Genomic DNA, 20,674 nt, shown 5'->3' with positions numbered 1-20,674 from the left:
TCATGGGACAAACATGAAATCATTCTCATTCATTCACCAGGCTGGAAATATACCATCACATTTCTTTCATATACCACACGTTCGACATTCAAATCCTAGCAGTATGCAGGATGTTTGTCCCATGAACCTAGTTTAATGACCTTAGCTCCCACGAGTCTCCTGTAGCTCAGTGGCAGAGCATCCGAACTGGTAATCGGAAGGTATTAGGTTCGACTCCTGATAGGAGCACTCGGATTTCTTTTTTCCGAGTATGCCTGCGTCACTTTCTTGAATAATCATCATTCTCATTCATTCACCAGGCTGGAAATATACCATCACATTTCTTTCAATAATCTTTTAGTAATAATCTTTTATTTGTGCTTTTTTTCAACGTACATGGTTGATTCTTACAATCTTGTAGTGGTGATATATAGAATTAAATTAATTATTAGTTAAAATAATGTGCAAGCAAGGAAGCTAAATAAACCATTTCGTTATCTTGTTAGCTCCCTGGCTAATTTAGGTTCTAGATAGCAGGCAAAAAAGAAAAAAAGAATGAAAAAGCAAAAGGAAGGAACTTATTAATTCGTATGCTCTAACATTGAACTACAGGGGACTCGTTAAACTAGGTTCGTGTGGCAAACATCCTCCATACTGCCAGGATTTTTAAAATGTCGATGAGAGGTACATGTGAAATAAATGCGATGTTGTGTTTTATATGTAAGCCTGGTGGCCATAATTCACTGCATCTTGTTCTCTTTGTACCATTCCAATTTGAGGAAAAAAATATTAAAATAATGCGAAAGCTTTTTAGAAAAAAATAAAAAAATAAAAGCCGTTTGGTTTAATTTAGTCATTTCAATCATGGCTCATTGGTGAAGATTTCATCCATAGTAAAATTGCATTAGCATTGAATAAGTAGGTTTTTCCGTAATGGGATGGCACTTTGATGTCGTCGATCCGCTAGCCATATCAAACCAAACAAATATGGTTCTGGGTCACTGAAAACATAAATGTCTGTGGTTAAGAAAGCGTATCACTGCTTGTTCCACCGGTAAATTACCATAAAAGACCTCGCTGCATCTAATCCATTATTCAACACCTCCTGTTTCTGATCGGTGTTTCACTTAGTGGCGTCAGAACAGGTCGTACCGACTTCTGACAATAGAGAGTTTCAAATCAAATATAACATCTTGTTGAACAACAAGAACCGTAGAAATAGATTACAAATATCTCATTTTCCTGCTTTGAAAATGGTTTTCTATAATTTTTGGATCATGGACGTGTCCGTTAGTGTGTTGGTGTTTCTCAGCGCTATTTACGGCGAAAAAATGCGACGAAATGGACAATCGACGAATGCTTTGAAGATTCCTGGAGAATTAGCAACAGACAACCAAGAGATCGCATCGCCGGAATTTCAGAGCAAAGGAAAAGAACTGAAACTACCGCAATATTTATTTTTTAACTTCTCCTATTTCGGAGCCATGGGCCTAGCGGTGGTGATTCTCCAATACTACCCATCCGTGATGATCGTCTTACAACACATCGCAGTAATGAGCTTCATAGTGATCGCTTTTGCCCAATGGCTCCCACTAAAGATTGGATACTTGATGGGAATTCTTTTCGGTGCCGTCTGGTTGTTCTCCGTGCAAACAGAATTTCGCTGGATCATCAACAACGTGATCATCGCAATGTTCGCTTTTCTAGCCAGTCATGTTCAATTCCGAAACTTCGCCTTTTTGCAGATCTTTCTCTGGACGGCTCTGGTCTATGACGTTTGCCTTCTCGCGCGGATGAACCAATCCCCGCAGCTTTTAAGCGTAGGTGAATGTGGAAATCTACTATGTCAGCTATTTGAAATGAACAGTGCCTGGGAACTTCCATCAGTGTTTACCGTTCGCTTTGGTGAGAACGAGACGCACGTTTTTCTAGGGACAGGCGACATTATCATCGGCGCCATAGTGGCGAACTTCGCTATGTCATTTTTCAAGTCGTCCAGATGTCTCATTGGAGTGGTTGCAAGTTACTCGACTGCAATTGCACTTCTGAGTCAAGTGGAAAACGACCGACCATACCCCGCACTCATTTCTATTGTGCCGATGTGCTCTTTTGCTCTCGTTGGTTGTGCAATTGCTTGCAGGAAAACAAAACGGTTATTTTCCATGGTTAGCAAAGATAGCGACCGTGTTCGAGACGACGAGTTCATCATTATATGATAATATACGGTGATTGACTTATTTCTTAGACTCTCTTATAATGTATAGCTAGCATATTTTAAATGAATACAAAGCGCGTTTCGATGTTTCTCGTTGAGGGAGTTACTGACGTTCTCGTCATATGTGCCAACTTAAGCCCCATTCACACCAACGGAACATATTCAATTAAACCAGGCAGGTTTAACAGAATGAAAATTGGTAACAGAAAGCTGAACCATTGGCTTTAACATAGGGTTCAAGTAAATTTAACTAATGCTTTCATTTTGTGCTAAATCTGTAGTCGACAAAAACCCTAAAGCAGCCTTATGGAGGAAACAATTTTGAACTGTGTTTAACTAAACAGCTTTTAAACGTGTTTAAGCCTTTGTGTGAATGGGACATTAGAGTTAGCTGACGACCAGAGCAATTTACAAAGTTTAAACAGAGACGCTAAGAAATTCCTAAGTTAGGGAGTGATTTTGTTAATCATTGTCAATGATGTTAATTTAATGACGGTGTCTCCATTTGTTACTGCGCATACAGTCTGCGCATCCTTGGATGGTTTCCAGACTCGGATTTCGTAACTGGGCGATTCCAACTAATGCAGATGCATTTTTTGAGCGGTGTATGACTATACGGTAGAAGCTGATCTTAGCAAGGGCTGTTGGAATTTCAAAAGAACGCTTAGTCAGTAACTACTAATTCTTCAGAGATAATTAAGCTCCAAGTTGGAAAAAAAAACCCTAAAAGACAGCTTAAGAATATCCCTATATTAGGAGTCATCGTCCTTAATAAGATCAGCTAAAAGTTCGTCAATGACTTCAGTTTATAATTAAACACAGTAAGGTGCAGTTCCACATACAGGAAATATTTTTAGCTGGATTTTTGCCTAGATCATGATCAGTAATGCACTAAACTGACAACTTGAAAAATGCAAGGCTTATCGAACACCTAGTATTTTAATAACAATCCCGAATATTTCGGTTCAATAAAATGAATATTTTTAACAGTTGTCAAAAATCATGCCTAAACTCTAAATTCCCTAATAGGAGAAAAACGAGTTTAGTGTACGAAAAAAGAGCCGAATTAGAAAAACTGTTACCTTATTTTCGATTTTGAATTGCCCACGCACACTACTTTGAATTTTAGGACGCCATATGGTTGCCACAGGAAGCAGAAGGTCTTTTGTGTGAAATAGTTGAATTTGCTTATCACGTTCTAAAAGTTGGACTCGGTGGATGGGAAGTAGGGGGTGGGGGGCGGGGAGGAAATAAACGCAGAAATAAGAGATAATAAAATGGCATTTTAAGTAATAAAAAAAATCAGAAGTACGATTTACTTTTTTTCAACAAAGTTTGAAATTTGACGGCATTTCTAGCAATTTTATTTAATGTCAATTTATTTCATCAGTGTAAACTTCCTTTAAAAGCTGAATGTTTCCCTTTGTCAACAGGGAAATGAATGGAGGCTTTACTGAACCGCTTCTAACGTTCTGAAGCATTTTCTTGTGCTCAAATAGCGGAGTTTTTTTTAGCTTAATAAACTTTATTTGGATAAAGTGCTTCCCTTGCGGAGTACGCTGTGTAAAATCAAGATCCATGAGGGGCATCAAGGCAGACAAAGTGTCTATGATATTTACTAGAAAAAAAAATGGGCAGTAAGATAAGTAGAATAAAGGGACGAGAAATATTTACTGCTAAAAAGTGTTCCGATAAGTGATTTTAACTGGCGCGGGGAGGGGGAGGGGGGGGGGGGATAGCTACTTTGTGAAAGTACCCATCTTCTTTCTAAAGTATAAGGTAAGCCTCAGGCCTTCCTAAGGTAAGTGGGGGTGGGGGAGGGGGGGGGGGGGGAAGAGAAATGGCCGGGACAACTCGATAAGAAGTAAATTTTATTCCGTTGATATCTCTTAGACCGTTTGAGCACTTATTCCACGAGCGCGCGCTGGATATGGGATGAGAAAAAAAAAAAAAAAAAACAAAAAAAAAAAACAGTAAGGTCTTGTTGATTTCATGTCTTAGGGGAGATAACAGTGATCGACAGCTGGCACGCACGCTTGAAACGAACAATGCTTTTCTGGTTAAGTACTCCCCAGTTCCATTCCACTCCAGCAAGGTTTTCTAGAGGAAGACTGGTAATGAGGTTAACAACCAAGATGGCGTTGGCGCTGTTTCTATGAACTTTTGAGTTTGTTTACTGCCATTGACAACTTTACGAGCTGTTTCCTAATCGCTTTTGCCACCAAATCTCCGAATATCTTGCGTCTAAGATGGCTGTTTTCGTGAGAAGCTTATTCGCTGACGATCAACGGCAAAATCTGTTTCGATCGTAGTGAACTTGCGACGTGATTTTCTCAAATTTTCAAGCTATAAACAATATCAACATGGACAAATTTCATCGAAACAAGACGGCCATTCGTATAAAAATAATCAGCATGGGTAATGCTGAGACTGGAAAGGTACAGTATCCTTTTCTTTCTGCGTTTTAATTCTTAATTATAAGTTAATTATAAAGTGCATGTAAGCTGCTTAAAAATACAATGACCTGGTTGTATTTTATTGTACAGACTTTGATTAGCTCACCATCCAGCATTTCAAGTTGGACTTGTAGGTGATTCCGTCAGGCGTGGGATTCAGTGGGAGTCAACAGCCATTTGTATTGTGTTTTTATAATTTACCAGGAATCAGAAAATTGGGCTGTGCATGACCTTATGCGATGTAATGATGAATCAGACTGTGCATTTTTTGTGGGATCGGGAATTATGATTTTCATCCTTTTGCAAACAGTGGTCAGAATTCTTGGTACATGTACAAAGCGATCAGTGATTAAACTGCATTAAGCAGGGTGATCAGACTGCATTTTTTTTGTTGGATCATGAATGATGATTTTCATCCTTTTGTATAAAACTGTGGTCAGAATTCTTTCTACATGTACATTTAGAGATCACTACAAAGTACTGGATGACCAATAGCGCTGTGCACTAATGACGTCACGAGATTTCACACCCCGTCGAGACTCAGACAAACAAATTCAAATTATGTAAGAGATGACTAGGGAAGAACATGTGAATGGCAAGCAGTTCGCTTCGATCTTTAACGGTTTTAACCGACGAAGACGACCTTCCTGGCTCTAAATTCAAAAGAGAACCAGAGGAATACACAGTTGAGCAACTAAAACGGTGGTTTAAGTGCAGGGGCTTGAAATTAAGCGGTAAACGCGAGAACTCATCTCTATCATCTCTCAGGATTCAGCAACTGAAGAGATTCACAAGATTAGGGTCGAAACCGCGGTCTTGCCTGACCATTGTCTAAAATGCCACAGAATTTACTAACGGCTGAAGAACTCATAGCAGCCCCTGGCCAGAGCAACCGCACAGAAGAATTGCCTCAGTAATCAGTCTAAGGTGTAATCAAAACACAGGAGGAAAATACTAAGGAGAAATAGAACGAAAGTTAAACCGAATAAGTGCATTTAGACTAATATTTAGGCGATAAATGCAAGGAAACGGTGGTTTGTTTCAGTAATATTTCGATTTAATTCTATATCATCGTCAGACTAGGTGACAATGCGGTAGCTAAAGTTTAAATACTAAAAGGGTGGTAAATTAGCATCAATAGGCACGTGAGAATGAAATAAGTACAAAACAAAAAGAGAAAAACTGTCATGAGAATAAGCAGAGTTCTCTGCTGGCCTTCAAGCCATTGTTCAAGGATGGCGATGAACGTTTGATTTGCATAATGGTGGTGTTTTGTCTTTAGTAGTCGTGAAGAAGCATAATTTTGTGGTCTTCTGTTTTATTCGAATGTCCACATTCGGGTCGACGAGACTTCTGCGCAGTTTAACCGAGCTCAAACTAATCGGACAGTTTTTATCATGGAATGGTTTCCCCAAGCGTATTGCAAAATCGCTAATTAAACGCTTTACTACTATGGCGCAAAATAGGGCTCCTGATCATTGCACCAATGTCACCTCCCAAACAAACCAGGATCCAACTACTATATGGCTTACCATCCCATTCGTTGGTGACCTAACAACACAGCTTACTAAGAAACTTAAGCATAAACTGCGCAAAAGTCTCGTCGACCCGAATGTGGACATTCGAATAAAACAGAAGACCACAAAATTATGCTTCTTCACGAGTACTAAAGACAAAACACCACCATTATGCAAATCAGATGTTGTTTACGAATTCACTTGTCCCGGCTGCAATTGCTCTTACATCGGCAAAACGAACAGAACTCTATTTACTCGCACACAAGAACACGCGCTCACGGATAAAGAAAGTGCTATATACAAACATCTTCGACAGTGTGATAATATCCAACACATTCAAGGCCTGTATAATTTACCAGACATTTTCTCCAATAAGACCGGCCCACCTTCTACGACCACCAAAGAATTTTTCACCGAAACCGTGCGTAGCAACACAAAGATAATTGACAGTGACGACAATTGGAACCTCCTTCTATACAAAGAAGCCTATCACATAAAACGTTCATCGCCATCCTTGAACAATGGCTTGAAGGCCAGCAGAGAACTCTGCTTATTCTCATGACAGTTTTTCCTCGTTTTGTTTTGTACTTATTTCATTCTCACGTGCCTATTGATGCTAATTTACCACCCTTTTAGTATTTAAACTTTAGCTACTGCATTGTCACCTAGTCTGACGATGAATGCGATATAGAATTATATCGAAATATTACTGAAACAAACCACCGTTTCCTTGCATTTATTGCCTAAATATTAGTCTAAATGCACTTATTCGGTTTAACTTTCGTTCTATTTCTCCTGAAATTATCAGCCGGTAATGGTTTCTGAAAATACTAAGCTCCCGCAACATAAACACAAACCTCACAGTTACAGAGTAGAGCGGAGCGATAACAAAAACACAGCTGTAAGTAAGGCGGCCTTTATCCATCAAATTAACGCATTGTAGAGCTTTTAAAGAAGCTACAATGCTAAAGAAAGGATTAAGAGAAAAATAACTGTGATAAGTAACAGAAAAATAACCGTGATAAGTAACACAACATCTTGCCACAATAAGCAAATAGCCGGGCCCGGCAATACAAAAGCTGCAAGATTATGATTATTACACGGTTCAAATCCTATCCTTACAAAGATGAAAAGAGAGGCTATACTGCTGCAAGACACACTGAAATCAGTGTCTTGCGGCAGTATAGCCTCCATTTTTATCTTTGTAAGGATAGGATTTGAATCAAAAGCCACAAACGGCATAAGAACGACAGTAGCTACACAGAAAACAGCAAGAGATAGAACACAAAACCCAGACATGACCTTTGGGATAAAAATACAAAACATGCGACATTAATAAGCACGTGGCTTTGTTCAGTTACTATCGCGCAAATCCTCCAAATCATAAATGGCATTTAATAAGAAGAAAATACAGCGCTAAAAGAAAATTTACAGGGAGCGCCGCTCATACAAGAGAGGGCGTTCCTTAAAAGACATACATGTACTTGTTATAGCAAAACTGTAACTGAACATGGCTAAAACACGTGAGTGGGAGTCGTGCAGGTCTACCTTCTTTCCTTTTTACACTGGTTTTTTTTTTTTTTTCCGTAAAGAAATCCCGCAAACAAGAAGCTAGCCAACGCTTGCACTTCACGATATCTTGTGTTGGTTTCAGAAATGGAATGCATTTTCTTCCCTGGTTGCTCAACCTTTTTGAGGGATTTCGGCCACTTGTCAGGATACCTCACGTCTGTTTTGCATTCAACTCAACAGCATTGTTTGGTGGTTACCATTTCCGACCGTCTTGGACGCTAACTGCGCGATTTCACAAAGTTTTTCACTTTTTAATGGTATCGCTATGGCAGTACTCGCTCATACATTTTCCTTTATCACATCCCAATGTTTGTCTGAGTCTGTGCGGGGGGTCTCATGGGATCTCATGTGACAAAATCTATTTTTAGTAATAGTGCACAGTGCTATTAAGGACAGTGCCTACTAATACTGAAGTATTTTTGTGTGGGGTATGACTATGCGGAGAAAGCAGATCTTAGCAAGGGCCATTAGAATCCAAAAAGAAAATTTGAGGTAACCACACATTTCTTTATAGAGATACATGTAATTATTCTAAAAAACAGTAAAATACAAGCCAATGTATGGCATTTTTGTTCCAAATAATTTTGAAGCTTTATTATTTCTGGAAAAAATGTGTGATTATCCTAAATTTTGTTTTTGGATACCAAGAGCACTTGCTAAGTTCTGCTTTCTCTACATAGTTTTAAACCACGCAAAAAAATTAATAGCCCTGCATTAGAAAAAGCAGCACCCATACAAGGAAACATGAGTATCTCGAGATGCACAGAACGAATGCGTAGGAACAAAAGGAGGTATTGTCCTTAATTTTCTCAACTTCAGGATCCTTCCACCTTTGATTGCCCCTATCTATAATTTCCCCAATAATGACTAGCAAAGAGCTGAGTATACAGAAGCAAATTTGCACCCACTGAAAATTGTGTAGAAACTACTAAATGTGCAATGTTAATCCTATTGACTAGTCAGTAGATGTACATGTACTTGCAAGCTGGGGATATAAAATCATTGCTGAGATATGATACTGTATTTTGTTGGTTTTATAGAGTTGTATTATCAAGAGGTATTGTGAGAAGCGATTTGTAAGCAAGTACATGACGACCATAGGAATTGACTATGGGGTAACAAAGTGAGTTGTTATGAGAAAGATATATGCATGTTTGTTTGCTTTTGTTCAGTGATCATTGTCAATAAGGCTATTATTGTTGTTATTGGTATGTGGTCTCTAAACCAAGTGTCAAAAGTTAAAACTTTGAAATACCCGAATCGAACGTTCGGTAATCAAACCCAATCGAACCCAATCGCTCGATTGGGTTTGATTGGGTTCGGTAATCGAACTTAATCGAACTCACAAAAAGCTTTGCCAATTGAACGCAATCGAACGTTCGATAATCGAACAGTTCAACAATCAGAAACACGAACCAGTTTCATCTGGTCTGAAACAAAGCGTTGCAGACAAATAAGTTATTTATTGGCTTCTATTTCAAACACGAGTACAACAGTATAGTTATCTAAGCGTAGCTTTAGCGACAACGGTATATATCTTTTAAAAATATCCCTGTCGGTGTTATCCCGAGGGATATAAAGACAGTTTACATGTTGTAGCATGTTGAGCCGTTCATGTTATATAATATTTATATTGTGAATGAATCAATTTCGAATCAGCTAAACAATAAAGACTTAGTTCATTGAAATGTGTTAATATCTCTCACACTTGCTCCTCTAGTTAACACTCAGTTAAAGAGTGAATTTCTTCCAATAGCGCTGTGCACTATTACTAAAAATAGATTTTGTCACATGAGATCCCATGAGCCCCCCCGCACAGACTCAGACAAACATTGGGATGTGATAAAGGAAAATGTATGAGCGAGTACTGCCGTAGCAATACCAAAAAGCGAAAAACTTGGTGAAATCGCGCAGTTAGCGTCCAAGACGGACCGAAATGGTAACCACCAAACACTGCTGTTGGGGTGAATGTAAAACAGACGTGAGGTATCCTGAAAAGTGGCCGAAATCCCTCAAAAAGGTTGAACAACCAGGGAAGAAAGTATTCATTCCATTTCCGAAACCAACACAAGATATCGCGAAGTGCAAGCGTTGTCTTAAGCTGCTTGCTCGCGGGATTTCTTTACGGAGAAAAACATAACCAGTGTAAAAAGGAAAGAAGATCGGCCTCCGCGACTCCCACTCGCGTGTTTTAGCCATGTTCAGTTATATTTTTGCTATAACGAGTACTATACATGTATGTCTTTTAAGGAACGCCCCCTCTTGAATGTATGAGCCGCGCTCCCCTGTAAATTTTCTTTTAGCGCTGTATTTTCTTATATTTCAATACCATTTATGATTTGGAGGATTTGCGCGATAGTAACTGAACATGTTTTGAATTTTTATCTCAAAGGTCATGTCTGGGTTTTGTGTTCTATCTAATTGACCTCTTGCTGTTTTTTTGTGTAGCGACTGTCGTTCGTATCCTATCCTTACAAAGATAAAAAGAGAGGCCTTACCGAAAGACACTGATTTCAGTGTGTCTTGCGGCAGTATAGACTCTCTTTTTATCTTTGTAAGGATAGGATTAACCGATTTGAACCGTGTAATAATCATTATCTTGCAGCTTTTGTATCGCCGGCTATTTGCTTTTGTGGCAAGATGTTGTGTTACTTATCACGGTTATTTTTCTCTTGATCCTTTCTTTAGCATTGTAGCTTGACTTTAAAAGCTCTACAATGCGTTAATTTCAGGGCTAAAGGCCACTTTAGTTACAGCTGTGTTTTTGTTATCGCTCCGCTCTGTAACTGTGAGGTTTGTGTTTATGTTGCGGGAGCTAAGTATTTTCCTCCTGTGTTTTGATTACACCTTAGACTGATTACTGAGGCAATTCTTCAGTGTTGCTTTGGCCAGGGGCCCGCTACAATTCCTTCAGCCATTAGTAAATTCTGTGGCATTTTAGGCAATGGTCAGGCAAGACCGCGGTTTCAATCCTAATCTTGTGGATCTCTTCAGTTGCTGATTCCTGAGAAATGATAGAGATGAGTTATCGCGTTTACCGCTTAATTCCAAGCCCCTGCACTATAACCACCGCTTAGTTGCTCAACTGTGTATTCCTCTGGTTCTCTTTCGAATTTAGAGCCAGGAACGTCGTCTTCGTCGGTTAAAATCGTTAAAGATCGAAGCGAAATGCTCGCCATTCACATGTTCTTCCCTACATCTCTTACAGAATTCGACTTTGTTTGTCTGAGTCTCGACGGGGTGTGAAATCTCGTGACGTCATTAGTGCACAGCGCTATTCTACTAAGAATTAATGCTTATCAATTTTGTATACCATTTTGTTTCTCTACCGAACCCAATCAAACCCAATCGCTCAATTGAGTTCGATTGGGTTTGGTAATCGAACTTAATCGAACTCACAAAAAAAATTCCAGTTCGATTATGTTCGATTGCCGAACCAATCGAACTCCAATCAAACGATTTGGTTCTATTGGGTGCAATTGGTTTTTGGTTCGGCTTTGTTCGATTGACTACGCCGGGAAAATACCAGCACTCTGAACACATTTGGACAATTCTTACTTTCAGTTCTTAACTTTTCACTTTTACAACAGTCTCTTTATGTTCAGTTTTTATCCACTGAGGGCCCAGACTAACTTTTTAGCTCACTACCCCAGTGGCTTTTTAGTATTGTCTGATTTAGCCAAAATAAAATTCTCACCAGCTGTAGTTAATTGCTAATTATGCATGTTTATAGTAGAGGAAGGAAGGTCAGAACCTTTTTTTATTAGATTATAATGCTTCTGTCTTCTTAACACTTCTCCAGTGCTTACAATTTTCAGTTATCAGCCAAAATGGTTAGTGAAAGCAGAGACCCTACTAAGCAAAACTGAAATTTTACCAGTCTGTGGCTAGTTGGCTAGCATAAGTCTAGACTGCCCTGCTAACCCACCAAATGTTGCAAAAAAATCATTAAAATAGATATCTCCTACATGTATTTTATGATTTGTTTTAATAAGGCCCAATCAGTAAGTACCAGACTAAGGACCATTTCAAGGAAACATTCAAACTTTGTACTGTAATTTTAATGTCAACAGGCAGTTTCATTGTTGCAACAATGATTTTGTTGTGCAGGCTTAAGGTTTTCTCTATTTTGGTGTGTTTCATCTATTTACAACCAGAGAATTTTTTGCTGAGAATCATTAATCAATTACGTACTGTAATCTGAAGTACCTGCAATCCATTTGTCGAACTCATAAAGCCAGTGCAATTAAAGACATTAAAAGGCTATACTGTAATTAACCACCTCAGTGTAAGATTGGCATCCTCACTGGCAATACAGTTCCTCCTGATCCTGAAGTCATGGTCGTGTTAGACCTTGAATGACAAATATCATCATCATGAATTGTCATGAATTGTCTCTCCACTGTAAATGGATGCTTTAGAATACTATACCATGTACACTAGCCATTTTTTTTTTTTTGCCATGCGGGCACCGCTGACCCGCACTTGCCTCGATTTTAACTTTGCCTATAGTAAATTACATTTAGCCACATGAATATAAAAGAAGCTTACCAAAAATTTAAGCTTAGATTGAAGTGTTTGACTTTGTTTGTCTTGTTAAATGTTGGGTTGGTGCTTTTTCTTTTTTACTTAAATTTTATTTATTCACGTGCTATTTTTTCTTTGCATTTGTTTTTTCTAGGGTCTCAGTTAATGACAAAGAAGTGAAAGTAAATATATTTGACATGGCTGGGCATCCTGTGTTTTATGAGGTAATATTTGTATGCAGTTTATTTAGACATCAGCTAGATCAGTGTGGTAATGGTGACACTGTATTTGCACTGTAAGACAAATCCTGTCAAGCAAAAATCAATCCAGTTTAATAGCCAATAGTTTAATAGCTAATACACACAAAGCACTGAGGGTCTCAACAACTACTGTATGTGTATTTGACAACTAAAGTGATTTGACCAAAAGTAGTGCTCGATTGAGTTTTCTACACACTTAAAGCGCTGTTACATGTATACATGTACTTGTCTTAATGCAATTCTTCTTGCAACTTGTGTTTCAACGATGCAACAAAATTACTTCTTTTTGCCCAACGTCCTTGTGCGCTTACCCCTCTTGGCTTGAAGGAAACGGAAACGACTGCTATGCAGGCTACAACGAAATTGCCGACAAGTTGCAAGACAAATTGCCTATTGATAAATTTGTCTTAAGGTGTGGCATGACAAACCACTAACAACGATCACTGAAGGTGGCATCGTTGTCGACAACTGTCTCAAAGACTGGGTAGAACAAGTTATAGAATTTATAAAACTGCCGTGTTTGTTATCAACAACAACAACCCTATTCCTTTTTCCTTTTGAAAAGGAAAACTGATTTGTGATTGACATGTGTTGCAGTTTGACACTTATAACTTGGTTTGCACACTGCATTTCTTGTTATCGACAACTTTTAATTGGTCTTAAAAGCACGTCAAGGCCCTGTCAGTAAAATTAATGTGACAATTATTGTACTCTCAAACTGTAGTTTCCCGATCAGTTTCTTGGTATAACAGGGTATTAATTAAGTCCTCACTCCCCCCCCCCCCCCCCCCCTCCCTCTTGTGTGACTGTCATGATGTGTTTCTGTGTTTGGAGACTAAATCCATCAACACGTTAAATCATCACTATTAAAAAGATTGACTTTCAGAGCAAACTACAGCAGCAATCAACCATTTATTAAGTTTTGCTTCATTTGTAGTTCAAAACAATATTGTTAATTAATTAGTAATTAATTACAATATTGTTTTGAACTGCAAATGAAGCAAAACTTCACTGGACTCATGATCAATTTGGCAAAATACTCAGAATAGCAAAACATTAAACAAGCTGAGGTACATGTACATGTAGACTTAGTTTATTACAATTTTGACAGTTTGAGCAGGTTGGAGAGGAAACCAAAAGAAGAGATTAATTTAATTAAGGATGGTGCCTACTAAGACAGAAGTATTTTTGCGCTGTTTATTACTATGCGGGAAAAGCAGATTTTAGCAAGGGCTATTGGAATCCAAAAAGAAAAATTGGTGGTAACCACGCATTTTTCTGAGATAATTTAAAACAACAATAATTCAAAAAAGCAGTAAAATACAAAGCAATGTATGGCGTTTTTTATTTTTTCCAAATTGAAACTTTATTATCTTTGGAAAATGCATGGTTACCCCCAGTTTTCTTTTTGGATACCAGAAGCACTTGCTAAGTTCTGCTTTCCCCAAATAGTTTTAGAGCCTGCAAAAATATCCCTGTATTAGTATGCACCCCTCATAGGAAACCCGAGTATCTCGAGATGCATATGCGCAGTAACAAAAGTAGGCACTGTCCTTAAACAAAAATAAAAGGCCTACTTGGGCCATACTTATAACAAGGAAGCCATTGTTATTGTCATTAAACCCCAAAGTTGTCTGTGTTGTGTCCTTTTGGTTTTCTTGCAAAAAAGAAAAAAAAAAACAAGAAAAAAAAACTTGTTAAAAAAAGGAAAAGGATTTGTAGTACAAATTCATTTCTGGTGACAGTTACTGGGCAAGTGCAGAAGGTCACCTTATGTTCAGAAGCATAGCGCACAAATAAATTGTTGTTGTTGTTGTTGTTGTTGTTCAAACCTCAAATGTTTTAATTAACAAGAAATTATGCATTTTCTGGTATCATTTTGATGATTTTGGCAAACTTAGAAAATAATACAACCAACAGTAACCAGGTGCCGGATAATATTTTCAGTGACTCATGAATGCAATTTATGTGAAGCATCTGTAGAGATGTCGCAACTATTAATAAATTTTATTAAGTTATTTATCTATAGTATTTATTCATTTATTTATTTATTTATTTATCATTTTTCCTTCTCTAGGTTCGTAATGAATTCTACAAGGATACCCAAGGGGCATTGCTTGTGTATGATGTAAGTAATCGGGAGAGCTTTGAGGCGTTGGATAGTTGGTTGGAGGAAATCAAGAGAGATATTGGCAGTCAAGCTGACTTTGAAGGGGTAGCTTTTGCAGTCTGTGCTAACAAGGTGAGGCACCTTAAAAATGAAATTCCTCTCCTTGAGGAACTCATTTTCTTCCACCCTTTCTTTTATCTTAAAGTAAGTAAGTGTTTTAAAAGGAAGTAAATAACACAGGGAGTGAGTACCACAATCTCCCTAGCCAGGGGCCCATGATAAAGTGCTTGACAGGGGTCCAGATCGAATTAGAATTTGAAAATGCTGGAAAACCTAAATACCCGAAGAAAGTCCTCTTGGAGAAAGGATGAGAACTAACAACAAACTCAACCCACTTATGGCGCTGAGTCTGGGAATCGAATCCAGACCACATTGGTGGGAGGCAAGTGCTCTTACCAGGGTGACAACTCAGATTAAAGCCCAGGGATGCCCCTGCCTTGTAAGTCAGATAGTTTACATGTTTCTATATTGAACAGGGAGAGTACATGTACATGTAGAGGCCATTATATCAACTGATGCCAACTGACATGTAACTTTTTTTTTCCTGTTACATGCAGGTGGACAGTCGCAAAAGAGTGGTAGAAGAGGCAGAAGGCCAACTGTGGGCAAACAGTCATGGTTTTTATTATTTTGAAACTTCTGCCCAGACAGGCGATGGAATCAATGACATGTTTCAAGTAAGAACATATAACACTTATTGACCTTCATAGAAAACGGACTCTATGTACTGTAGGATTCTAATACCATTATCACATCCAGACAACCCCACAAGCTAATTTGCTCTGGTATGGTATGGTACGGTATGGTATGGTAAATAAATGGTATGGTACAGTAGGGTAGCGTAGGGTAGGGTAGGGTATGGTAAGGTATGGTCTGGTGTGGTACGGTACGGTAAAGTACGGTGTGGTGCGGTGTGGCGTGGTGCGGTACAGTACGGTATGGTATGGTACGGTATTGCATCAGACTCGTACCCAGTCGCTATTTACGTGTTTTGAGGGGTGAGAAGATTAGATATACGATGATGGATTTAGGCGCGAGGGGTGTCATGGGAAGAGACGAAGGAAAAACAGCGACTGGCGAATTTCGATCCAATATGGCGGCCGGTTGTAAACAAGATGTTCATGCAGCCATAATGGAGGGCAAAATGGCCTGTTCTCGTAAAAATTGTAGGGAGAATGTTCAGAAATGTCTAAAATAACTATTTTCTTTAAAAAGAGCACTGCACAGTTCCACGCACGATTGCACGGATCTGTCAAACAAAATCCGCCAGTCGCTATTTTTCCTTTGCCTCTTCCCATGACACCCTGCGCACCTAAATCCATCCTGGTGTCCTATCTTCTTACCCCACAAAACACGTAAATAGTGACTGGGTATGAGTCTGGTATTGCATGGTGTGGTATGGTATGGTCTAGTATGGTATGGTGTGGTATGGTCTGCTGGTGGTATGGTGTAGTGTGGTGTGTTATGGTATGGTAATTGGCATGATATGGTATTAAAAACTGATGGAGACTGTTATTTGCCTTTCTCTCAGACCTTGTTCAAAGCGGTATTGTCAGCAATAGAAAATGGAGGTAAACCAGTGCAACTGAATGCACCCACAACTGTTGGATACACCAAGGAACAGGCTGAGGCCATTCAGAGACTGAAAACAGCTAAGGATAACTACGAGAGGCTAGGACTCACGGCTGGGGCAAGCAAGTAAGATATATAAGAGATATAATATATGTACAGCTGTAAGATATAAAAGTGAGATATAATATACAAAAGATAATTATGTGTAAGTAAGATGTAAGATATATAAGATATATACATGTTTGAGTACCGTAATGATTCGATTTAGCGCTCCGGGGCGCTTATTTACTTTTGGCACCTCAAGGGAGGGCGCTTATTCGACACAGGGCGCTTATTTAATTTTTTTGAGAAACAACCTAATGTTCAAAACAAAACTTTAATAAATATTAAAATAACTAACAATAATAGAAAACGTAACAGTAACAAATTGTTAAAAGTTCAGTTACTTTTAAAAGAATTGTTAATTTTAGCGGTAACAAATTTACATGTCGGTATGGTGAATGTTCATGAGTTTATCTGCGGTAACTAACAATCGAATAGGGGCGCTTATTAACAAAAACATTCGAAGAGGGGCGCTTATTTGGAAGGGGGCGCTTATTGGAAGGAGGGCGCTAAATCGAATCATTACGGTAAGACATAAGATGCATGTATATAAGATACATGAGTAGGATATAATATATATATAAGATATATGAAAACTTAATTTACCCTCCGTGGATCTGACTGAGGCCGTTTAGGCCTCTTGCAAAATACATGCTAATGTGCCGAGAAAGAAACAAATAATACGTACAAAATTATGTAATTAAGAATTATCCGAAAGATGAATTTTTCGCACTTCTTGTCTAAATATATACAAGTAAGATATAAGATATATAAGATATACAAGTACGATATAAATTGGCTTGTAAAACCGTACAAAAATCTGTTGTGCCTCTTATACATAAAAAGTAAAACTGTCTATTGTAACCTTCTCACTCTCTTTGTCTCTATTAATCCTGCAACTCTGATTAAACCCCTGTTTTCCCTTTGAAACACTCCACTTCTATATTAAATGAACAATAGACCTTATTCGCTCTATATGCTAATTGCCCCTTACTAACCACGTGATATTCTCAGGAGAATCTATCGTTTGCCTTTTGGGAGTAAAAAGTGCATGCCAGCGTGAATATGACCAATTCTAAAAGAGACTTTTCTCTAGGGTACCGTCATATGATCTGTAATGGGGGCCACAAAATGACGACTTGAGTAAGGTCTTTTCCTCTAATAAATTGAGAATTACTTTAAAAATCCTTTGGGAAGAGGAATTGTCTGGATTAATGCATATGGTCCAAGCAAAAAAAATTGATGCATGTATAAGTCGAGCTAACGTAAATGATCCATGCATGCAAGCGTTTTATTTGCCAATATTTAAGAATTGGTTCATGCTTAGCGTGCGTTTATCGAGTTATGGATGCACACGGACGGTTTGGAGAGCACTCAAGTAGCTAGAGTACGCCTCGAGCAACTCTAGCTACTTGAGTGCTCTCCAAGCTTCCCAAGTTCATCCATAACTCGATATATGCACAGCTAAAAGCATGAACAAAATAATTATCTTATAACATAGTGAAAATAAAGTAAATGATTCCTGGAAAACAGGTTTTGTTCCTGGTTAATTACAAAATTCTCTAAATGTACTGTACAAAACCACAAAGGTGTAAGTGGTTTCTCATATCGGTTTAATCTTAACGTTTCGACATGCTCTAACGACTTATAAATTTACATTTTAATGGTGTAGTCTCTTTATAAAACGTTTTTTATAGCATAGCGCGCGCATGCTTCCCCATCTGATTTGCACACGTCATCTGATGGACGCACGGCCGAGCGTATGTTGAGAAATGTACCATGATGGCGGCCCAATAGGAATAAAATCAGGAAGCGCGCGCGCTATGTTACAATATACTGTATATACAGTAGTTATGTCGACGTTTTTGAAAAGGAAATAATTGTAATTTAACTTCATTTTTTCTTCTCCCATTGTAGTTTTTTTTTTTCTGCCTGTGAAAGTCTAGGAAGATTAAATCTGAGATCTTTATGGGGTGTAACTCTTACAGATACAAAATTAACCTTGGTACTATCCATCTTTTCGCAACAATCTGGTTGCGTAGATAACTGCGAGAATCTTTCTTCTATATGGTCCATCCTTTCAATGTTTCAGTGAATTCTTGTACAAAAGATATGGATGTGCGATCAGTTCGTCTTACATTCCGTTATCCTCTGCTTCTTTGTGTTTGTTTCAGGGACGACATCAACCGTGCCTATCGCAAGTTGGCTGTTTTAATCCATCCAGACAAGAGTTTAGCTCCTGGGACAGAGGATGCATTCAAAGCCCTGGTGAACGCAAGAGCAGCACTCTTGCAAAACCACAGATAGCAGCACTAGGGATACGATTAAGGGACACGTCAAAGCTGTTGTTGCGAAAAATGTTACTTCCGTGCAAACGTACGTTGGTGTTTATACACTGAGGTCAATCCCGAAATTATTTATATCGTAGATGATCTATCATTTCCTAAAATTGTTGTGCTGTTGGTGATCATGCCATCAGGCAAGCAGTCGCTTCGTATACTGTTCGTTTTCCTTTTACGTGTATCTCGTGCTCAGATTTCACTTATTTCACTTGTTGCGCTTACGATCAGCTTGCTAAGGTCTTTTGTCTGGAGTCCATCATCTAGAGCCTCTATCTCTCTTACTAGCCTTGGAGTAAACCCTTTTCGGAGTAGAATAATTTTTAGAACCTCTCCCAGGTGATCTCTGGAACGCGGACAGTTCAAATACGCAATCAAAAATAAGCAGCGACAATTAAACTGTCATACGCTATACGAGTCTCCTAGGTAGCCGTTCTTTGCGTCGTCACGCAGCGCTTCTCCTGTGGGGAGAGGGCGTTGCGTGACGGCACAAAGACCGGCTACGTAGGAGACTAACGCCACACCTTTTCGCGAGAAAAGCAGTTGTAAAAAGAAATCTTCTCGGAGAATAGATTAACTCAAGAAATTTGACTGGGAGATGACACATGAAATGATCACTGAAACCTCTTGAAAATGAAATTTAGTTTAAAAATACAATCGAACTCCAATCGCTGCGAAACGTTCAGGGCCCGGATGTTCGAAAGCCGATTAACGCCAATCTGCGATTAAAAGTTAACCGAGGTTTTCATCTCGTTCGTTTATCTTATAGAATGTTTTTTTTTACGATTATTTTTATTTATTAATTTTTCTTATTTTTGTTTTTTTAAGGCCAACTTTATTATTAACCTAATGGTTAAGAAAAGTTTGAGGGATAAAATCTTTTTTTTTTTTTTTTTTTTTAACAATCTTTGTTGATCAAGGTTCACCTTAGCTCACGATTACACGTAGCTTAATCGGCGGGCCTTGAACAACTGGGGCCTGGACGTCATTTAACTCGATTTTCTACAAGATGAAAGAGGTACAGCAGCGATGGTTCAGTCGAAGTACATTATGTAAGCCGTGTGGCCTCCCTTTGAACTGCATGCAAATCCACACTCGCTTGACAAGAAAGGCAACGAATCTTAACAGGGCTATCTAGCTTACAAGGGGAAATTAAAGGCCTGTACGCATTTCATATTGATTATTTGATTTCTGGCTAACATCAATGTAATCCAAACGATCGAAGACATTAGCGAACTCAACAATAGGCGATTCGCTGGCTCTTAGACGAAACAACTGGCTTATATTTCGGGCGGCACTCTTGGTAAAGGTTTATTAAAGTCATGTTCTGGTTAAGTTAATGTAAATAGCCTTTTCAAAATAGAGTTTAGAAGGAAGCACAACTCTTTATTTATTGCATTTTAAGTATTTTATTTTTTACGATAAAGGATTAACACTTTCCAATCAGTGAGTGTCGTTTAATCGTGTGTTCCGTTCCCCTGGTCTAACACGCAGGTACTGTTTTTACTTTCTGGCGGAAGGGGGGGGGGGGGGGTGGGGGGTCTTTCTGGCGACAACAACTTCTTTCTCATTTTTAGCTGAAGTTTTCGACACTATCCTAATCAAAAGCCCAGTAGAGTGCAACCCCATATTAAACTCAAATAGAGATCAGCATGTAATTTCTCCTTACCAAATCACTGTCTGGTGAAACAGTCAGGCAATGAGAATAATGAAAATAATCAGCAAGGATAAAATGTTCTTAATTCTCCACCTGGTGCTACAAGAAATAAGCACAGAGGAGTAAGGAGAATGGACATGTTGATATTGCTGCTTAAAGGACTAACGGGGTGTTCATGCAAACAGGCGTCTGCTTGAAAGAATAAAAACGATAGGAAGGAAGGACAGAAAGAAAAGAAGGGAGAACGAAAGAAAGAAAGAAAGACAATCACTATCTTCTTTGTTTCTTCTTGTTTTTAATAACATTCT

General features: G+C 38.6%; 2 protein-coding genes across 2 annotated transcripts; both read left to right on the top strand.

Annotated features, from left to right (window-relative positions):
- Positions 1 to 1,095: 1,095 nt before the first annotated feature.
- On the top strand, positions 1,096 to 2,341 carry LOC146453004 (uncharacterized). The gene has a single exon (XM_085097150.1). It carries the CDS (start codon positions 1,233 to 1,235, stop codon positions 2,193 to 2,195), a length of 963 nt encoding a protein of 320 aa, XP_084953276.1. The 5' UTR covers positions 1,096 to 1,232; the 3' UTR covers positions 2,196 to 2,341.
- A 1,951-nt stretch (positions 2,342 to 4,292) lies between these two features.
- LOC146453003 (dnaJ homolog subfamily C member 27-like) lies at positions 4,293 to 20,159 on the top strand. Its single transcript, XM_085097152.1, has 7 exons — positions 4,293 to 4,632; positions 8,780 to 8,862; positions 12,421 to 12,490; positions 14,604 to 14,768; positions 15,254 to 15,373; positions 16,228 to 16,394; positions 18,545 to 20,159. The coding sequence occupies exons 1-7, from the start codon at positions 4,558 to 4,560 to the stop codon at positions 18,675 to 18,677; spliced, it is 813 nt and encodes a 270-aa protein (XP_084953278.1). The 5' UTR covers positions 4,293 to 4,557; the 3' UTR covers positions 18,678 to 20,159.
- Positions 20,160 to 20,674: the final 515 nt, after the last annotated feature.

Source organism: Pavona decussata, unplaced genomic scaffold (assembly GCF_977016875.1).
Source record: "Pavona decussata unplaced genomic scaffold, jaPavDecu1.1 SCAFFOLD_354, whole genome shotgun sequence".
Lineage (NCBI taxonomy): Eukaryota > Metazoa > Cnidaria > Anthozoa > Scleractinia > Agariciidae > Pavona > Pavona decussata.
This window is presented reverse-complemented; position numbering and strand designations above follow the sequence as displayed.